The following is a 21,833-nucleotide window of genomic DNA, read 5'->3' as shown; positions in this document are numbered from 1 at the left end:
AATACTGGAGTGGGTTGCCATTTCCTTCTCCAAAGAAATATATGCATTAGAATACAGTATTTATCATTCTCTTTCTGACTCATTTCACTCTGTGTAATAGGTTCTATGTTCATCTACCTCATCAGAACTGACTCAAATGCATTCTTTTTATGGCTGAGTAATATCCCATTGTGTATATGTACCACAACTTCTGTATCCATTCACCTGTCGATGGACATATAGGTTGCTTCCATGTTCTAGCTATTGTAAATAGTGCTGCAACGAACAATGGGATACATGTGTCTTTTTCAACACTGATTTCCTCAGGGTATATGCCTAGGAGTGGGATTGCTGGGTCATATGGTGGTTTTATTCCTAGTTTTTCAAGGAATCTCCATACCATCTTCCATAGCGGTTGTATCAATTTGCATTCCCACCAACAGTGCAAGAGTGTTCCCTTTTCTTCACACCTCCTCCAGCATTTACTGTTTGTAGACTTTTTGATGATGGCCATTCTGACTGGTGTGAGGTGATATCTCATTGTGGTTTTGATTTGCATTTCTCTAATAATGAGCAATGTTGAGCATATTTTCATTTATTTGTTAGCCATAAGTATGTCTTCTTTGGAGAAATGTCTCTTTAGGTCTTTTTCCCACTTTTCAACTGGGTTGTTTGTTTTTCTGGCATTAAGTTGTATAGCTACTTGTATATTTTAGAAATTAATCCTTCATCAGTTGTTTCATTTGCTATTATTTTCTCCCATTCTGAGGGTTTTTCACCTTGTTTATAGTTTCCTTTGTTATGCAAAAGCTTTTAAGTTTAATCAGGTCCCACTTGTTTACTTTTATTTTTATTTCCATTACTCTAGGAGATGGGTCATAGAGGATCTTGCTTTGATTTATGTCATCGAGTGTTCTGCTTATGTTTTTCTCTAAGAGTTTTATAGTCTCTGGTCTCACATTTAGGTCTTTAATCCATTTTGAGTTTATCTTTGTGTATGGTGTTAGGAAGTGTTCTAATTTCATTCTTTTACATGTAGCTATCCAGTTTTCCCAGCAACATTTATTGAAGATGCTGTCTTTGCCCCATTGTATATTCTTGCCTCCTTTGTCAAAAATAATGTATGCATCGGTGCATGGGTTTATTCCGGGCTTTCTATCTTGTTCCATTGGTCTATATTTCTTTTTTTGTGCCAGTACCATACTATCTTGATGACTGTAGCTTTGTAGTATAATCTGAATTCAGGAAGGTTGATTCCCCCAGCTCAATTCTTCTTTCTCAAGACTGGTTGGCTATTCGGGGTCTTTTGTATTGCCTTTGGTAGTATAGTCATTTTCACAATATTGATTCTTCCTACTCAGGAACATGGGCTATCTCTCCATCTATTTATGTCATATTTGATTTCTTTTATCAGTATCTTATAATTTTCTGTGTAAAGTTCTTTTGTAGGATTTTGTAGGATGACTGTTATTATATTTTCATAATATCATTACTAATGATACAAAGTACCCCATTATATAACCATGTAATGATTGTTTTTTGGTCTTTTCTCTCTCTCTCTCTCTCTCTCTCTTTTTTGTTACTTCAGTATTTCTATTATAACAATGCTACAATTAGCATTTTTTACAAATAAATCTTTACATTGCTGATAATGTTTGTTTAAAATTTCTAACGCTAACTGGAAATTTCCCTCCATGAAAATAGTGGTATTTGTAACATTAAATTACATCAGCCATCTGTATGGGAGATTTGATATCAGTTACTTCCGTAAAACTTGGAGCTAGACCAAGCATGTGAGATGAAAGAAGGTTCTTATCTGTTAACAGCTAGTCTCTGCTTATTTGTAGATAATACTGGAACCAAAATGGTTTCTTACCCAAGTCCTGGGTAAAGAAACTGACTCTCAAATCTAACTCGATTGTTTTACGTTGAAGGACAGACCAATAAGATGAAAATTGACTACTGGAAAAGTTAACAGGTCAACAAACCAGGTACTTGGTTTAAAATGTTTTTAATGTCATTGCTTGACTAAAATTTTTTTATATTTATTATATGGAAAAAAAGAAGTTATCTCAATTTTGAGAAAAGGTAAAATAATGATTGCATAAGAGATCACAATATGCCACTTTGGTGTAATGAAGACATTTTATAATCAATAAATGCAGGAAAAAGCTTTCTTTGAGCTCCCCTTATCTACTTAAACACAAAGAAAGAATTTCTTCAAAGAAAGAATTCAATGGTAGTAAATCCCCTTACTGGGAGTTTTATCACAGGGAAGATTGAATCATCACAGGAAAGGAGATAGGAAGTCACCATCACATTCAAACAGACATTGTCATCATCTATCATACCCCCCATTATTCTCCTAAGAATCTAAAATTCATTTGCTGTCTGGTAAGTAGTGTTTGTTCTCTCCCTTTCTCCTGTTAAGATGATATGTAAGCTCTCATGTCTCACTTCTCCTTTGGATATTCACTTTCCAAAAAATGCCCCCCATGGATATAAAATTAAAATTTAATAAATTTGCATATCTTTCCTTCTCTTAATCTATTGTCAGTTTAATTTATAGGGCCTCGGTCAGTAAGCTTAAGTAGAGAGAGACAGATGGAAAGATTTCCTCCCTTACAATTGCCTGACTGATGAAGATGATGACGATGATGATGACAATGATGATTTCAAGAAAGTTATAAATATCTTAACTGATCTTCATCTGAAACTTGTGGGAAGTGTACCTTCATTGCCACAACATATTTTCAAACATAGAAGGAAAATTTCCCTTTATGACATCACTTGCCTAAATATCTATATTATAGTTCAGTTCAGTTCAGTTGCTCAGTCATGTCCAACTCTTTGAGACCCCAAGGATTGCAGCACACCAGGCTTCCCTGTCCATCACCAACTCCCAGAGTTTACTCAAACTCATGTCCACCGAGTCGGTGATGCCATCCAACTATCTCATCCTCTGTCGTCCCGTTCTCCTCCTGACTTCAGTCTTTCCCAGCATTAGGGTCTTTTCAAATGAGTCATCTCTTCACATCAAGTGGTCAAAGTATTAGAGTTTCAGCTTCAGCATCAGTCCTTCCAATGAACACCCAGGACTGATGATTGATTGGATCTCCTTGCAGTCCAAGGGACTCTCAAGAGTCTTCTCTAACACCACAGTTCAAAAGCATCAATTCTTTGGTACTCAGCTTTCTTTATAGTCCAGCTCTCGCATCCATACATGACCACTGGAAAAACCATAGCCTTGACTAGACGGACCTTTGTTGACAAAGTAATGTCTCTGCTTTTTAATCTGTTGTCCAGGTTGGCCATAACTTTTCTTCTAAGGAGTAAGTGTCTTTTAATTTCATGGCTGTAGTCACCATCTGCAGTGATTTTGGAGCTCCCCAAAATAAAGTCTACCACTGTTTCCATTGTTTCCCTATGTATTTGCCATGAAGTGATGGGACCATATGCCATGATCTTAGTTTTCTGAATGTTGAGCTATAAATTACAACTCATGAAAAATAAATAAATAAAAATTTTTTTTAAATTACAACTTATGTTACAACTCTTTCCTTCAGTGCTGCTATCCAGAAGTGATCAGGAACACTGAAGGATACAAAAGCCAAAGCTAATGGTGTAAGAACTTGAGGAGGTCTTGTTTACATCTCTTTTAGATTCAAGACCTATTTGAAAACATTTTCCTGAACAATGAATGATGTAATTTGGTTTAACAATCTGTGTACAGATCTTTGGCCTCATTCTCTCCATCCAGAATTCAAATGTTCAACATTTCATTAGCACACTCATCATGAGTGCCCTATCACCGACCAGGAACTATTCCTTCAACAAATTACATGGCACATTTTCCCCTGACATAAGGTCCTTTTGTTGTTGTTTATGTTCCTTTACCTAAAAGTTACTAAAATAAGATTTCTTGAATGATCCTGCCAGGCACCGGCACTTAAGAATTAGCAAATATTAGAAATTCTGATATTTTTACAACCTAGTAAGATTAGAGGTTAAGTTGCAGAAACTAATGTCATGATGGATTGACAGTTGGCAGAGAAGCAGATGGTTTGGATTGTTTAAAGTAGAAGGTTAAATACATATAGTTTATTAATATTAATTTTAGCATTGTTTCTGAAATAACTAAAAATCTCTATTATTCAAATGCTCTTTGAACCATGCTCAATAATAACTTAGAACATTCTTTCTTATTATTTATTTCTAATTGAGAGACACACCATACTGAAGACAGTTATCTGGTTTATAGGTTAAATCCCCCATACATGAAGCATTTCTCATTTTGTTTTAACTATGTCAGATGCTTTGTTAAGGTTTTTCTTTTTATCAAGCTATAATTTACACATAACATGTAAATTTAAGTTATATTGATTTGATACACTTATGTATTGAATATAAATACCGCCATACTTAACATTGTTGATGTAGTCAACACATTATATTACATAATTACCATTTCTTTCTTTTTTTTTTTTTTCATGATGAGAACATTCAAGATCTAGTCACTTAGCAAATTTTAGGTACATAATGTAATATTGTTAACTACAATCACAAGGCTGTGGACTAAGTCCCCAGAACTTATTCATCTTCCAACTTCATGGTTGTATCCTTTGGGTAACATATCCCCAATTTTCAAGGACACTAATTCTAGCCAGGAGGCTGAGTAAATTCAGACTGACACTCCCTGCTGACTGTGTTCCTGATCAGACCCTGAGATGAGGAAAGTCAAGTACAGACATTTCGCTGTAGAATTTGAGCTTAACTGCTCGGGCTTGTACAATAACTGTAGTCAGTAACTACCCATAAAGGAAAAGTTATTTTTTGAAATTATTTTCTTTGCTTCCAGTACGTGTTAACCTAAAAGGTGTTTATAGGGCACCTTGTGGTGTGGAAGAGGGGAGAACTACCTCCGTTCCCCCAGCCACTCAGGCCCAGTGAGCCTCTTGGGGACATGGATGGGCTTAACCGTTGGCACCCAAAGTTCGAGGTACTCCAGAGGACCCCTCAGCTGGGAAGAGCCCAAGCTTACCCCCCTTCCCTGCCCAGGGCATTTTCCAGAGCTGTGGAAAATGTGAATGAGGACTTCACTTCTGGGTAAACTCCACCTCTCCCTAAATCCCACCACATCCTGGGTTCTTCCATAACTAAGCACTGCCCTTCACAGCCAACAATTTTTCTGCCTTTTTGTTGTTTTCTTTTCTTTTTTTTTTTTTTTTTTACTCTTTGCCAGTAGAGATTGGTTTTACCCTCCAGTAGTTGTTTCATATATAACTTTTTATTTTTATTATTCTTTTTTAAATTTTCTAAACTTAATTTTTTACTCTGTTATTATTCTGCTCCCTCTCATTTTTAAATTATATATGTATATATATATATATATATATATATATATACACACATAGATGGTATTTTATATATATATATATATAGAGAGAGAGAGAGACAGAGAGAGAGAGAGGCTTCCCAAGTGGTTCAGTGATCAAAAAGCTACTTTCAATGTAGGAGACATGGTTTCAAATCCAGGCCCAGAAAATCCCCAGAAGGAAAGGGCAACCCACTTCAGTATGCTTGCCTGCGAAATCCCATGGACAGAGGAGCCTGGCAGGCTACCGTCCATGGGGTCACAGAGTTAGACACAACTTAGTGACTAAACAGCAACATACATATATATATACACACATATATGTATATGTGTGTATATATGTATATGTATATATATACATATATATATGTATGTATGTATATGTATATATATATGTCTATATATATACTTTTCTCTCTCTCTCTCGTTTCTATTGGAGTAAAGCTTTACCCTCCAGGGATTATTTCATCAATAATAGTATTGTTTTTTCTAATATATTAGAAATGTTTTTTTCTAATATATCTGTTGATTTTATAAGTCCATTTTATTTTTATTCTTTGTTCCTGTTCTGCTCCCTTTTGGTTTTATCATTATTATTTTTTTCTTCTTTGCTTTTGGAGTTTGGTTTTATGCTACAGTGCCTGTTTCAAACAAATTCATAATTTTTCTAGCATATGTTAGCATTCTAAATTTATTACACTTGTTATTCTTTTTTTACTGTTCTGCTACTTTCTTTTTTTGAATTATAAAGTCTCAGAAGAAGAGGAGAAAGAGTCTGTGAAAATATCTGAAGAGATTATAGTTGAAAATTTCCAGAATATCTGATAGGAAATAGCTACCCAAGTACAGGAAGCACAGAGAGTCCTAAACAGGATAAATCCTAGGAGAAAGACACCAAGACACATATTAATCAAACTAACAAAAGCTAAATATAAGGAGGAAAAGTAGCAATGGAAAAGCAAAACATCATATAAAAGAACCAGAAATTCTGTGGGCCAGAAGGAAGAGTCAGAATATATTAAAAGTGATAAAAGAGAAAAACTTACAACTAAAATGACTCTACACAACAAAGATCTCACTCAGATTTGATTGAGAAATCAAAAACTTTACAGACAAGCAAAAGCTGAAAGAATTCAGCACCACCAAACCATCATTACAACAAATGCTGAAAAAACTTCTCTAGGCAAGAAACACAAGAAATGAAAAAGACACACAAAATCAAGCCCAGGAAAATTAAGAAAATGGCAATAGGAACATACATATTGATAATGACCTCAAATGTAAATGAGTTAAATGCCCCTATCAAAACACACAGACTGTATGTATGAATACAGAAATAAGGATCACATACCTACTGCATACAAGAGACCCACTTAAGGCCTAAAGACACATATAGATTGAAAATGAGGGGGTATAAAAAGATATTCCATGCAAATGGAAATTAAAAGAAAGCTGGAATTAAAATGCTCATAAAAAATAGACTTTAAAATAAAAACTGTTACAAGAGATAAAGAAGGACACTGCATAATAAAAAAGGGATCAATCCAAGAAAAAATTACAGTTATAAATATTTGTACACCCATCAGAGGTGCACCTCAATACATTAGTAAAATGCTAACAACTATAAAATTGTAAACAACAGTAGCACAATAATAATAGGGGTCTTTAACACCACACATAGACCAATGAAAAGATCATCCAGGCAGAAAATTAATAAGGGAAACACAAGTCTTAAATGACATATTAAATCAGATGGACCTAATTGATATCTTCAGGACATTCATCCATAAACATCGAAGTACACATTTTTCTCAAGTGCACGTGGAACATTCTCCAGGATAGATCACATCTTTGGTCACAAATCAACTCTCAGTAAATGTAAGAAAATTGAAACTGTATCAAGCATCTTTTCTGAGCCACAACACTATGAGATTATGTATCAATTACAGGGGAGGAAAGTGTAAAAAACACAAACATATGGAGGCTAAACAATACAGTTCTAAAAAAACAAGAGGTCACTGAAGAAATCAAAGTGAAAATAAAGAAAAAATACCTACTAACAAATGACAATAAAAACATGATGACTCACAACCCATGGGATGCGGGAAAATTTCTATGAGGGAAGTTTAAAGGAATACAAGCCTACTTCAAGAAATGAAAAAAACATCAAATAAACAACCTAAACTTATACCTAAAGCAAATGGAAAAAGAAAACAAAAGCCCCAAAGTTAGTAGAAGGAAAGAAATCATAAAATTAGATAAGAAATATAAATAAAAAATGTTAAGAAAACAAGAACAAAGATCAATAAAACTTAAAGCTGGTTCTTTAAGAATATAAACAAAATTGACAAACAATTAGCCAGAATCATTGAGGGAACAAAAGGAAGACTCAAATCAATAAAATTAGACACAAAAATGGAAAAGTTGCAACAGACAACACAAAACTACAAAGGATCAAAAGAGACTACTATGAGCAACTAAATGCCAATTAATTTGACAACCTTGACAAAATGGACAAACTTTTAGAAAAGTACAACCTTTCAAGATTGAGTCAGGAAGAAAGAGAAAATATAAACAGACTAATCACAAGCTGAAATCAAAACTGTGGTCAAAAATCTTCCAAAACTCAAAAGTCAAGGGCTAGATGACTTGACAGGTGTATTCTATCAAACAATTAAAGAGTTAATAACTATCCCTCTCAAGATATTTCAAAAAATTGCAGAGGGAGGAATACTCCCAAACTCATTCTATGAGACCACCATCACCCTGATATTAAACCTGACAAAATATCACACACACACACAAAAAAAGACAGGCCAATATTACTGATGAACAAACATAGATGCAAAAATTCTCAACAAGAGGATGGTGGGAGGTGTAAGAGAGAAGTGATATATGTATAATTATAGCTGATTTGCATTGTTGTATGGCAGAAATCAACAAACCATTGTAATTTTCCTCCAATTAAAAGAATTTTTAAATATTCAACAAAATACTAGCAAACAGAATCCAACAAACACCTTAAAAGGACCATTCATCATGATCAAGTGGGGGTTTAATCCCAGGGTTGCAAGGATTCTCCAGTGTATGCAAATCAATCAATGTGATATACCATTTAAAGATGATGAAAAATAAATACCATATGAATAATCTCAAGATGCATAAAAAGCTTTTCACAAAATTCAACACCCATTTATCATAAGAATGCTCCTGAAAATGGGCATAGAAGGAACATACCTCAATATAAAAAGGGCATATACAGCAGACCCATAGCAAACATTCTCAATGGTAGAAAACTGAAAGCATTTCCTCTAACATCAAAAACAAGACAAGGGTGCCACTCTTATCACTATTAGTCAACATAGATTTGGAAGTCCTAGCCATGTTAATCACAAAGAAAAAGAAATGAAAGAAATCCAGATTGAAAAAGAAGTATAACTCTTACTCTTTGCAGATGGCATGATACTATACGTGGAAAACTGTAAAGTTGCCACAAGAAAATTACTAGAGCTAAGCAATGAATTCAGTAAAGTCACAGGATACCAAATTAATACACATAAATCCCTAGCATTCCTATACCCTAACAACAAAATGTGTGAAAAAGAAATTAAGGAAATAATTTCATTCACCATTGTAACAAAAAGAATAAAATGTTTAAGAATAAACTTACCTAATGTGACAAAAGACCTGCATGTAGAAAACTGTAAGAACCTGTTGAAAGAAATCAAAGATGACACAAACAGATGGAGAAATATGCCATGTTCTTGGATTGGAAGAATCAGTCTTAGAAAGTGACTATACTACCCAAAGCAATCTACAGATTCAATGTAATCTTTATCAAATTATGAATGACATTGTTCACAGAATTAGAGTAAAAAAAATTTACAACTTGTATGGAAACACAAATGACTTTGAATAGCCAAAGCAAACTTGAGAAAGAAAACTGGAGCTGGAGGAATCAACCTTCTTCAGACCATCAAGACAGTCATCAAGACAGCACAGTACTAGCACAAAACTGAAATATGGGTCAACTGAACAAGACAGAAAGCCCAGAGGTAAACCCACACACCTAGGCACCTTATCTTTGAAAAAGAGGTGAGAAAATACAAAGGAGAAAAAACAGCCTCTTCAATCAGTGGTGCTGGGAAAACTGGACAGCTACATGTAAAAGAATCAAAGTAGAACACTTCCTAATACCACACACAAAAATAAATAGAAAATTAATTAAAGACTTAAATGTAAGGCCCAAAACTTTAAAACTCCTAGAGGAAAGCATAGGCAATACACTTTTTGACATAAATCAAGCAGGATCCTCTTTGACCCACCTCCTAGAGTAATGGAAATAAAAACAAAAAATAAACAAGTGGGACTTAATTAAACTTAACTGCTTTTGCAAAGCAAAGGAAACTATAAACAAGATATAAATACCATCCTTTTAATGGGAGAAAATAATAGCAAATGAAACAACCAACAAAAGGTTAGTCTCCAAAATATGCAAGCAATCCATGAAGCTCAATACCAAAGAAACAAACAACCCAATAAAAATATAGGGTGGAAGACCTAAACAGATATTTCTCCAAAGAAGATATATAGATGGCCAACAAACACAAGACAAGAAGCTCAACACTGCTTACTATTAGAAGCATGCAAATGAAAAGTACTATGAGGTATCACCTCACACTGATCAAAATGGCCATCATCAAAAAATAAATAAGCAAAAAATAAAATAACAATAAATGCTGGAGAAGATATGGAGAGAAGGGAACTCTCTTGCACGTTGGTGGGAATATACATTGATATAGCCACTGTGGAGAAGAGTATGAATATTTCTTTAAAAAAAATTAAGAATAAAACTAACATGTAATGGAGCAATCCCACTTCTTTGGGCACTTACCCTGAGAAAATCAAAAGATACATATGCCTCAATATTCAATGCAGCACTATTTGCAATAACCATTACTGGCAAGCAACCTAGATGTCCATCAACAGTTGAATGGATAAACAGCTGAATGGATATATATAATGAAATATTACTTGGCTCTTAAAAGGAAGAAATTCAGTCACTTGTAGTGATGTGGATGAGCCTAGAGTTTGTCATACAGAGTCTAGTAAGTCAGAAAGAGAAAAACAAATATCATATACTAACACATGCATAATTAATCTCTAAAATACACTGATGAATCTATTCACAGAAATAGAAACGCAGACATAGAGAATGAATTTGTGGATATGGGGGAAATGAGAGGGTGGGACAAATTGAGACAGTAGCATTAACATATATATATTACTAAGTATAGAATAGGTAGCTAGTGGGAAGCTTGTGTATAGCAGAGGGATCTCAACTCATTCTGTGTGTTGAGATAGAGGGATAGGTTGCTTTTTGGAAGGGAGGCTCAAAAGAGAGGCAATATATATAACCTTACACCTAAAATGACTAGCAAATGAAAAGCAAACAAAAACCAAAATTACTAGAAAGAAGAAAATCTTAATGATCTGAGCAGAAATCAATGAAATAGTGATGGAAAAAAAATAACCAAGATCAATGAAACTAAAAGCAGTTTCTTTGAGGTCATAAAAATGACAAATCTTTGCCAGATCCATCAAGAAAAAAAGAAGAGAACTCAAAACTGTAAAATTAGAAATGAAAAAGGGGATGTTACAACAGAAATACAAAAGATTGTAAGTTATTACTACAGGTAGCCATATGCCAATAAAATGGACAACCTGGAAGAAATGGACAAATTCTTAGAAAAGTACAGCCTTCCAAGACTGAAACAGGAAGAAATAGAAAATATGAACAGACTAATCACAAGTACTGAAATTGAAATTGTGATCAAAATTCTTGCAACAAACAAAGACCAGGATCAGAGGGTTCGACAGGTCAATTCTATCAAACATTTAGAGAAGAGCTAATATCTACCCTTCTAAAATTGATCCAAAAAATTGCCAAGGGATAAACACATCCAAACTCATTTTATGAGGCCACCATCACCCTGATACCAAAACCAGGCAAAGATATCACAAAAAAATAAAACTACAGGCCAATATCATTCATAAACATAGATGTAAAAGTCCTCAACAAATACTAGCAAGCCAAAAACAACAATGTATACAACCTGACAAATAGGTATATATCCCAGGGATGCAAGGTACACTGTTGGTGGGAATGCAAATTAGTACAGCCACTATGGAAAACAGTGTGGAGATTTCTTAAAAAGCTGGAAATAGAACTGCCATATGACCCAGCAATCCCACTTCTGGGCATACACACCGAGGAAACCAGATCTGAAAGAGACACATGCACCCCAATGTTCATCGCAGCACTGTTTATAATAGCCAGGACATGGAAGCAACCTAGATGCCCATCAGCAGATGAATGGATGAGGAAGCTGTGGTACATATATACCATGGAATATTACTCAGCCATTAAAAAGAATTCATTTGAATCAGTTCTAATGAGATGGATGAAACTGGAGCCCATTATACAGAGCGAAGTAAGCCAGAAAGATAAAGACCATTACAGTATACTAACACACATATATATGGAGTTTAGAAAGATGGTAATGATAACCCTATATGCAAAACAGAAAAAGAGACTCAGATGTATAGAACAGACTTGTGGACTCTGGGAGAAGGCGAGGGTGGGATGTTTCAAGAGAACAGCATCGAAACATGTATATTATCTAGGGTGAAACAGATCACCAGCCCAGGTTGGGTGCATGAGACAAGTGCTCGGGCCTGGTGCACTGGGAAGACCCAGAGGGATGGGGTGGAGAGGGAGGTGGGAGGGGGGACCGGGATGGGGAATACATGTAAATCCATGGCTGATTCATTTCAATGTATGACAAAAACCACTGCAATGATGTAAAGTAATTAGCCTCCAACTAATAAAAATAAATGAAAAAAAAATAATAAATTAAGTTGCATTCCACCATAAACAAAAAAGAAAAGTCAATTAGTGTGATACACCATATTAACAAACTGAAGGATAAAAACCATATGATAATTTTAAAAGATTCAGAGAAAACTTTTAACATAGTTCAACACACATTCATGATAAAAAAAAAAACTCTTCAGAAAGCAGGCTTAGAGGGAACCTGAGAGAGTGAAGTCGCTCAGTCCTGTCCATCTCTTTCCGATCCCATGGACTGTAGCCTGCCAGGCTCCTCTGTCCATGGGATTCTCCAGGCAAGAATACTGGAGTGGGTTGCCATTTCCTTCTCAACACAATAAAGACCAGATATGAAAACCCACAGAAACATCATTCTTAATGATGAAAAATTGAAAACACTTCCTCTAAAAACAAGCATTTCCTCAAGTATTATCAAGAATAAGACAAGGAAGTCCACTCTCACCACTATTATTCAATATAGTTTTGGAAGTCCTAGTCAAGGCAATCAGAGAAGAAGAAATAAAAGTAATCCAGATTGGAAGAGAAGGAAAGCTATCACTGTTCACAGATGACATAGTTCTATACATAGACGTGCTCGGTTCGGCAGCACATATACTGACATAGTTCTATACATAGAAAATTCTAAAGATGATACCAGAAAGCCACTTGAGCTCATCAATGAGTTTAGTAAAGTCACAGGATACAAATTTAATACTCAGATATCTCTTGCATTCCTATACACTAACAATGAAAAGTCAGAAAGAGAGATTAAGGAAACAATCTCATTTACCATCATATCAAAAAGAATAAAATACCTAGGAATAAAACTACCTAATGAGGCAAAAGATCTGTACTTGAAAAAACTAAAAATAGAGCTATCACGTGACCCATCAATCCCCCTCCTAGGCATATAACTGTTTGCAATAGTCAAGATGTAGAAACAGCCTTGATATTCATCAACGATAAATGGATAAAGAAGTTGTGGTACATATATGCAATGGAATGTTACTCTCATGTAAAGGAATGACTTTGAGTCAGTTAAACTGAGGTTGATGAACCCAGAACTTGTTACACAGAGTGAAATGAGTCAGAAAGAAAAAAGTTTTGTGTATTAATGCATATGTACGGAATGTAGAAAAATGGTACTGTTGAACCTATTTGCAGGCCAAGAGTAGAAATACAACCATAAGAGAACAGAATTTTGGACACAGCAGAGGGAGGAGAGAATGGGATGGACTGAGAGAGTAGCATTGAAATATACATGTTACCATTTGTAAAATAGCTGGTGGGAAGTTGCCATATAACACAAGGAGCTCATCCAGATAGAAAATTAAAAAGAAAACATAATCATTAAGTGATACATTAGAACATATAGACTTATTTAATAATTGTTATTTATAGGATATTCCATCTGAAAATGGCATACTACACTTTCTTCTCATGGAATATTCACAGAGCCTGTTGCTCTGTGACAAGCTAGAAGGGTAGGATGGAGGGGGATGGGAGGAAGACTCAAAAGGGAGGGGGTAAATATATATTTATGGCTTCCCTGCTGGCTCAGATGGTAAAGAATCTGCCTGCAATACAGGAGACCCTGGATCAATCCCTGGGTCGGGAAGATCCACTGGAGAAGAGAATGGCTACCTACTTCAGCATTCTTGCCTGGAAAATCCCATAGACAGAGGAGCCTGGCAGTCCTTGGGGTCACAAAGAGTTGGTGGACATGACTTAGCGACTAAGTATGCATAGTGGATTCATGTTGTTGTATGGTAGAAACCAACATAACATTGCAAAGCAATTTTCCTTCAATTAAAAAATTTTTTAAAAATGCGGTGCGTATATACAATGGAATATTACTTAACCAAAAGAAGGAACAGATTAGTACTATTTGCAGAGGTAGATGGTCCTAGAGATTGTCAGAGTGAAGTAAGTCTGAATGAGAAAAATGAGTATCACACAGTATCACTTATATGTGGAGTCTAGAAAAAAAATGGCAGAGATGAATTTATATGCAAAGCAAAAACAGAGTCACGGATGTGGAGAACAAACTTTTGGTTACCAAGGGGGGAATGGAGAGTGGGGTAAATTGGGAAATTGGACTGATACATATATCTGTACTATGTGTTAAAAAAATTACTACTTAGAACCTCCTATATAACACAGGGCACTCTACCCAGTTCTCTCTGGTGACCGGAATGGGAAGGAACTCTAAAACAGACGCCGTGTTTGTGTGTGTGTGACTGATTCACTTCGCTGTGGAGCAGTAAATTAATGCAACATTGCAAAATCACTATTCTCCCATTAAAATTAATTTATAAAAGGTGTGAAGTGAAAGTGTAAGTGTTAGGTTCTCAGTTGCATCTGACTCTTTGCAACCCCATGGACTGTGGCCCACCAGGCTCCTCTGTCCATGGGATTTTCCAGCAAGAATCCTGGAATGGTGGCCATTTCCTTCTCCAAAATATTGGGGATCATAGTACTATTTTGTGAATGAGTTTAATTCAGTTGATTTGTACACTTTAAAATTGTTACAGTGGCAAATTTATGAGGTAGATGAACTTGGAGCCTATTACGCAGAGTGAAGTATATCAGAAAGAGAAAGACAAATACTGTGTATTAACGCATATATACAGAATTTAGAAAGACAGTACTGATGATTCTACATGCAGGGCTGCAAAGGAGACACAGATGTAAAGAACAGACTTTTGGACTCAGTGGGAGAAGGTAAGGGTGGGATGATTTGAGAGAATAGCATTGAAATATGTACATTACCATATATGTTACATATTTACTACAGTAAAAATAAGCTTGTTCTATCAAGAAAAGTATTAGTTTATCACTGCATTGTACACTCAGAGTAGAATAATTGGATTTTTTAAAAATCTGTAGGACATGTACCAAAATTACTGTAGTGAACAAATATTTCAGGCTCTCTCCTCCACTACATGAAAACACTTTTGTGGGGACACACAAATCTTGTGTTCTGAAATCAATGTTTGGCAGTATAGAAACCTAAAATAACATTGAAATAACATTCAAAATATTACTTCTGTACACACATGATCAATTCTGTGTGTACAGAATCTATAATAGAATTGTAATTATTCGATAGGAAAAAAATTCCCAAAGCTTCTTCTGTTCCAACTTCACTCCCTTGATGTAGCCACCCTCTGTCTCTTTCCTGAATACTCTGGTGATAACATGAATGTCTTGTGATTTTAAGAGTTTTATGACATATTTGGTCCTTTGGGAGTTGGCATATATTTCTTGTTCTGAAAATACTGTGATTTATTCTCATTCTTTTTGCTAACAACTTTCTTAGGGAAAATATCAGTGCTTCTCTCTAGTTTAAACTTATTCTAATTTTAAAAATTAAGACTGTCTTTACACATGCATTAGAAGAGAATTTAGTACACCTGCCACCACTGATGTGAAGATTTCCAATATTTTTAAGGCTTCCAAATCCTTGGATGCTCTCCTATTTTTAATGCCACTTGCACTGAATTTGTTAATCTTATCAAATATTGAAATAAAATACTGCCCATTATACAATATTTACACCCTGACTACAGAGAGATGATGCTGAAAGATAGCCATCAGTAAGTCATATTCTTCAGTTTATTTGTTTTCTTTCATGGTACATATTTAAGATAAAACAGTATCACAGAGTTTCTGGTAATTCCAATAAGATTGATGAGCACTGATCCTTTTGAGTAACAGGATTTTTTTCTTTTTGGGGTCCTTGGTATTTTAGTAGGTTGCCTACCTTCAGGGGAAGAGTTTGGGACTGAATAAATGATTTATAAAATATGGACTCATTCCTGCAACTGTCATCATGCTTTCTATGTCATAATGTCATAGGACTTGGGGCTGAGTCACATTTTTCAAGAGTAATTTTTATTGTAATGGTTTTGGTGAGTCACTCTCATTAGCAAAACTCTTCCTTTACAGGATTTTTTTTTACTAAGAATCTGGGTGTCATGAGCATAGCTCCAGTACTTGCACTGAGCAACTCTTGGACTTTGCGTAAGCCTCTAAACATTTCTAGAAATGAATCACATTATCACTAAGATCTCCATTTCCTCAAAAATTCTACCAAACTATTACTTCATGACTATGATTGATGTTTTGGTCCCCATCTGCTGGCAACATTCATACATATTCTTCATATGTGAGTCAACAAAATTTTCATTATCTCCAGAGGGGCAATTAAACCCACAGATGACAGCACAGTCCTCAGTTTAGACTTTTACTTTTCTGCGTCCTCCTAAATTCATCTCCTGTGACTCTTTGCACAGGGCAGTTACTTTATTGTATCATGACTATTCTTTATTGCACATCAATATACTCATTCACATATCCTCCCCCATATCCGCGTTATGAAACCACCCCTGACAACTCTCCATGCTTCCTGAATTTGGATGGGATCCGAATGCATCTCCTTGGTGTCTTCTCAGAGTTTTAGGTGCTGCTCTGGTGTGCTGGAGGATTGTCTCAGCATTCTGGTGTGGTGAAGACCACAGCAGTACAACTTCTCTGTATGAATTTTGGCAAATGCCTGAAGCTCTCTAAGTCCTATTTCTACAAATTCATGGGGAAACTCTACATATATTTTTTTAAAACTGTGAATGTACAAGTGTTCAATTTATTCATCTGGTCAACTTCCAGTTATACAAATAGGTAAGTTCCCTGCTGTGGGATTTTAAGAGTTGACAGCTGAGTTTATAAATGCTCTATTCTTCACAATGCATGGACTCCAATAATAATCAATTTACTTTTCCTTTTAAAAGACTGAAAAGATAAAATTCATGTTTTTGATAAGAATAGTCCCAGAACTCTTCAGATACACCTGACGCAGACTGATGGTCTGTTTTCTTCTAAGGGAGCTTCTGACTTCACACACTGTCCCTGATAGGTACTGTGTTGTTTATTTAACATTTATAAGAGGAAGAGAGAGTCTGAGTCGCTGGGGCATGACTTTGACAGCTTTAAGTGTTCATTATTAGAAATACTTTGGTGAGGTTATCACCTATAACCTTCATTTTGCTTCAGTCCTGCCTCCACCATGATTACACACCATTCTAAAAACTACTCCACAGTTTGCTCATTCAGTGGTAATTGACTAAGGGACTTCTGTGTGTCAAACACTGGGGACCCAAAAATAAAGTAACAGAAAGCCATAACTCCATGAAATGTTTACTCTAATGGATTGAGGTAGGTAATAAATTTGTTTATTTATTTATTTGTTTATTGTAATAAGTATTATGAATAAAAATAAAGCAGAAAAGGGGAAGAAGGGAGCTGAGAGGAAGCTTTAATTTTCACTATTAAATAGCACAGTGAGGGAGGCCCTCAGTAAAATATGACTTTTGAGAAACAACCTGAAGGAGGTAAGGAATGTAAGCATGTGGCTGTCTTGGAGGAAAATCACTGCAAGCTTTGCTCCATGAAAATGGGGGTGTTCAGCAGGGGAGCAATATGACTATGTTGCATTTTAATGTAATCTTCCCACTACTATGTTGAGAATAACTTGAAGGGAAGTAATAAGGAAGCCGGAAGACAATTTAGGATATAACATCAACAGTACAGGTGATAAATGATAACAGCAAGGATCAGGGTAGAAACAACAGAGGTGGTGAGAAGCCAGGAGAATCTGGATACATTTAATAATAAAATGAAACATTGCCAATTATTGTGGGATGTGAGAGAAGAGAAATGTCCAGATGGATTCCATGTGGCTATTAACTGTGTGGCAAAGGAACACAGGCTCAACTTTATAACATTTGACTTTATCCTGGAATATCACTGAGTAACAGTGTTCAGGTGGACAGCATGGGGACTGAGCCACATATAGGAATGTATCTATTACCCCCAAGCTCCCCTCCCATCCAGGCTGCCCCACAGCATTCAGCAAATTTCAGCACAGGCTCAATTTTAATGCCTGTGCAGTGTTTCATTCCATGAAATACCATACCCAGTGATAACTCCTCACTAAAAACTTAGGTTGATTCCAGATACTGCTTCTGTAAGTAATATTTCAATAACAACTCATTTCCAAAAATTTTTTATGTGTCCGTTTTTCCACAGGCTATGCATATTTCCATGTCATTTAGCATACATTCCAAACTGGCCTACAAGAAGATGATACAACCTCATCCACAATGAAGTTGAATGGATGATTTCAGGAGCAATGACTGTGCATCTAGATTTAAAGTTTGCTCACTTATATGATCCCTTTATACCTCACACCCTGTGTCTTCCCACTCACCTGCAAGGCGACCTGTTTGCCCTACCTTTAGCTATATGTATGATGGAAATAGCCAATGTAAGTTTTCCAGAAGGTTTTATACTGCTGGGCTTCTCCAAATGACCCTCTCTAGAAACCATCCTTTTTATCTTTGTCTTGGGAGTTTATGTGGTGTCTGTCTTGGGTAATGGCATCATCATTTTGGTTTCCTGCATAGATGTGCATCTCCATACTCCTATGTACTTCTTCCTTGTCAACCTTTCCTTCCTGGACATTAGCTTTACCACAAGCATCGTCCCACAACTCCTGGTCAATCTCTGGGGACCACAGAAAACCATCAGCTATGGAGGATGTGTGATCCAGTTCTATATCTCCCACTGGTTGGGGGCAACTGAATGTGTCCTTCTGGCTGTCATGTCCTACGATCGCTATGCTGCCATCTGCAGGCCACTCCACTACACCGTCATCATGCATCCGAAGCTTTGCTGCAGCCTGGCTTTTGCCTCGTGGCTTGGGGGTCTGACCACCAGCATGGTAGGTTCCACACTCACCATGCTCCTGCCTCTCTGTGGGAACAATCGCATTGACCACTTTTTCTGTGAGATGCCCCTCATTATGCAACTGGCTTGTGTGGATACCAGCTTCAATGAAGTAGAGATGTACGTGGCCAGCTTTATCTTTGTTGTCTTGCCTCTGGGTCTCATCCTGGTCTCATACAGCCGTATTGCCTGGGCTGTGTTGAAGATCAGGTCAGCAGAAGGGTGGAGAAAGGCACTCAATACCTGCTCGTCCCATGTGGCAGTGGTGGCTCTGTTTTACGGGAGCATCATTTTCATGTATCTCCAGCCTGCCAAGAGAAGCTCTCATGAGCAAGGTAAGTTTGTAGCCCTCTTCTACACTGTGGTCACCCCAATGCTGAACCCCCTGATTTACACGCTAAGGAACAAGACTGTGAAGAAGGCACTTAGGCACATTGTATCAGAGAACTGTGGTTTTGGAGGGTTACATATATTTAAAAGCTTATCACTTGTGAGGAGGAAGCAGATTTAAAGGGATCAAAATTGATTTGGAGTGTCAGGATATTTGGGATATCATTTCTATACACTATTTCTTAAGTTCAAAGTAACTGACAAACAAATGGACGTACTTACATATTTTTTTCAGGCCAGTGCAAAGAGAACTTATTTCCCATTTTATTTTTTATTAATAAGTATATTTTGCTAATTATTTAAATAGCTTTGTATGGGTTATATTCATGCTACTTATGATACTGTATATTGTTTACGTAGCTACAAATGCTAATTGTTAAATGATTTTGTTAATATTTTAAAGCAATGTCTGTCACTAAGGGTGTCTAATATGTGTGAAATCCTTTACTTTTTTCTCCCCTAATATTTGTAATGACTCAGTGAGGTAGATATTATTGACCTCACAAAGGTTAGATAATTACAAAATTATCAAGATTTTATTCTGAGATGTAAGTCTATTCTTTGTATCCTGGACATCTATGCTATTTTGGCTATAGTCTCTTGTGATGTAATAAGAAATATATACTTTTTTTTTTTTTTTGTCCTGACTTCTGGCACTGAGCTTCTAGGACCCTTGAAATTTTCTGAGGGATATGGATGAGAAGGTATCTTTTATTTTCATAACAAGCACATTTCAACATACCTAAGTTTATGCCAATGAATTAACTCAAAGAAGAGTCTCTAGATAGCTTCCAGAGGATGCCTGGATACCAGAGGAATTGACCCTGTGGTTAGAAGTTTGTAACTTTCAGTCCCAGCCCAATGTCTGGGAAGGAGTTACTGGAAATTAAGTCATTAATGGCCAATAACTTAATGAACCATGCCTATGCAATGAACCTCCACAAAAATTTTAAACAACAGTGTTTGGAGACTTCCAGTTGGTGACTGCATCTATGTGACAAGAAGGTAGGGTGTCCTAAACTCAACCAAGACAGAAGTTCCTGTGCTCAAGTCCTTTCCAAACTTCATCCCATGTATCTCTTCTTTTATATTATTTGTAATAAACCAGTACACTAAAGTGTTTCCCTAAGTTATGTGAGTCATTCTTGCAAATCCTAAATCTAAAGAAGGGGTTATGGCAACTCTATAGTTAGTTGGTCATAGACATGGGTGGCAACCTGGAGCTTGCAACTGCCTTCTAAACTGGGGGTGGTCTTGTGGAGGACTTTGTTCTTAAATTGGCAGGATCTGGTACTAGATTTAGGTAGTTACTGTCAGAGTTCAATTGAATTATAGGATGCCCAGTTGGTGTTTGGAGAGTTAGAATATTGGTTATTGTTGTGAAAAAAATCTCACACATTCGGTGTCAGAAAAGATGTGAGCAAAATACAATTCATGTACTTTCAGGAGGAGGAAACTAAAGAGGCAAATGCCTCAAAAGTAGAATTTTTAGTTGAATTTTCAGCAAATTGGAGATTTCGTCAATAACATGCTGCACAGGTACATCTGTAACTATAGGAAGATCAGTTTCCCTATTCAAGTCTACATATTCTGTTTACAGGATATGTAAAGATATTTTTATTCACTGAGTACTATTCATATGTCCAAGAATGATTTCTGGAAGTTATGAAAACTAGCACACAAAGTTGCACTTAAAAAAGTGAATTAAGTTCAAGAGCAATCACTGGACTTGTTGATTTAAAACTCAAGATCATGTTGTAAAGTTAATAATATTTACATTTTTAAGATGGGAAAATTCTGATCAGAGAAAAAATTTGATCATAAAGAAAAAAATAGCATTCATGTTTTTCTTTCAAACATATTAAGTGGGTGTACCACAAACTCATTTACTTTAAGCAATATTTTGAAAGGTTTTTCTGGACTTTTTTTGGCCAAAACCCTGTCTCTAGAAATTTTGCTCCCACTTTTTGAATTCAACACCTCCCAAAAAAATTTAAAAAATTAAAAAAATAAAAACACCTCCCTAAATGTCACAAATTGACTCTCAGACTGCTCATTTGAATAATACCAACAGATATTGGTAGATTTGGATCTTGAATAAAGTAAAAGTAAATAGAGTATTGAGATTGATAACTTATCAACACCATCAACTGTTAATTACTTAGTTTATTTCTTTTTTAAACTTTTTTGTTGGGATATAGTTGCCTTACAACGCTGTGTTTGTTTCTTGAAGTAAAGCTACGACAAACCTAGAGAGCGTATAAAAAGCAAAGACGTCACTTTGTGGACAAAGGTCTGAGCTTAAACAAAGGTCTAGGCTATGGTTTTTTCAGTAGTAATGTATGGATGTTAGAGTAGGACCATAAAGAAGACTAAGCACTGAAGAACTGATGCTTTTGAACTGGTGTTGGG

At 35.9% G+C, this 21,833-nt stretch overlaps 1 protein-coding gene across 1 annotated transcript; it reads left to right on the top strand.

The window, feature by feature from the left end:
* Nucleotides 1-1,844: 1,844 nt before the first annotated feature.
* On the top strand, nt 1,845-19,542 carry LOC110125095 (olfactory receptor 2C3-like). Its single transcript, XM_070459898.1, is given in 2 exon segments — nt 1,845-1,970; nt 18,333-19,542. A coding segment is annotated over 1 exon segment (1,122 nt). The 5' UTR covers nt 1,845-1,970; nt 18,333-18,420.
* Nucleotides 19,543-21,833: the final 2,291 nt, after the last annotated feature.

This window comes from Odocoileus virginianus, chromosome 3 (assembly GCF_023699985.2).
Source record: "Odocoileus virginianus isolate 20LAN1187 ecotype Illinois chromosome 3, Ovbor_1.2, whole genome shotgun sequence".
In the NCBI taxonomy this organism is placed as follows: Eukaryota; Metazoa; Chordata; class Mammalia; order Artiodactyla; family Cervidae; genus Odocoileus; species Odocoileus virginianus.
The sequence above is the reverse complement of the archived record's forward strand: the minus strand, read 5'-3'. Positions and strand labels throughout refer to the sequence as shown.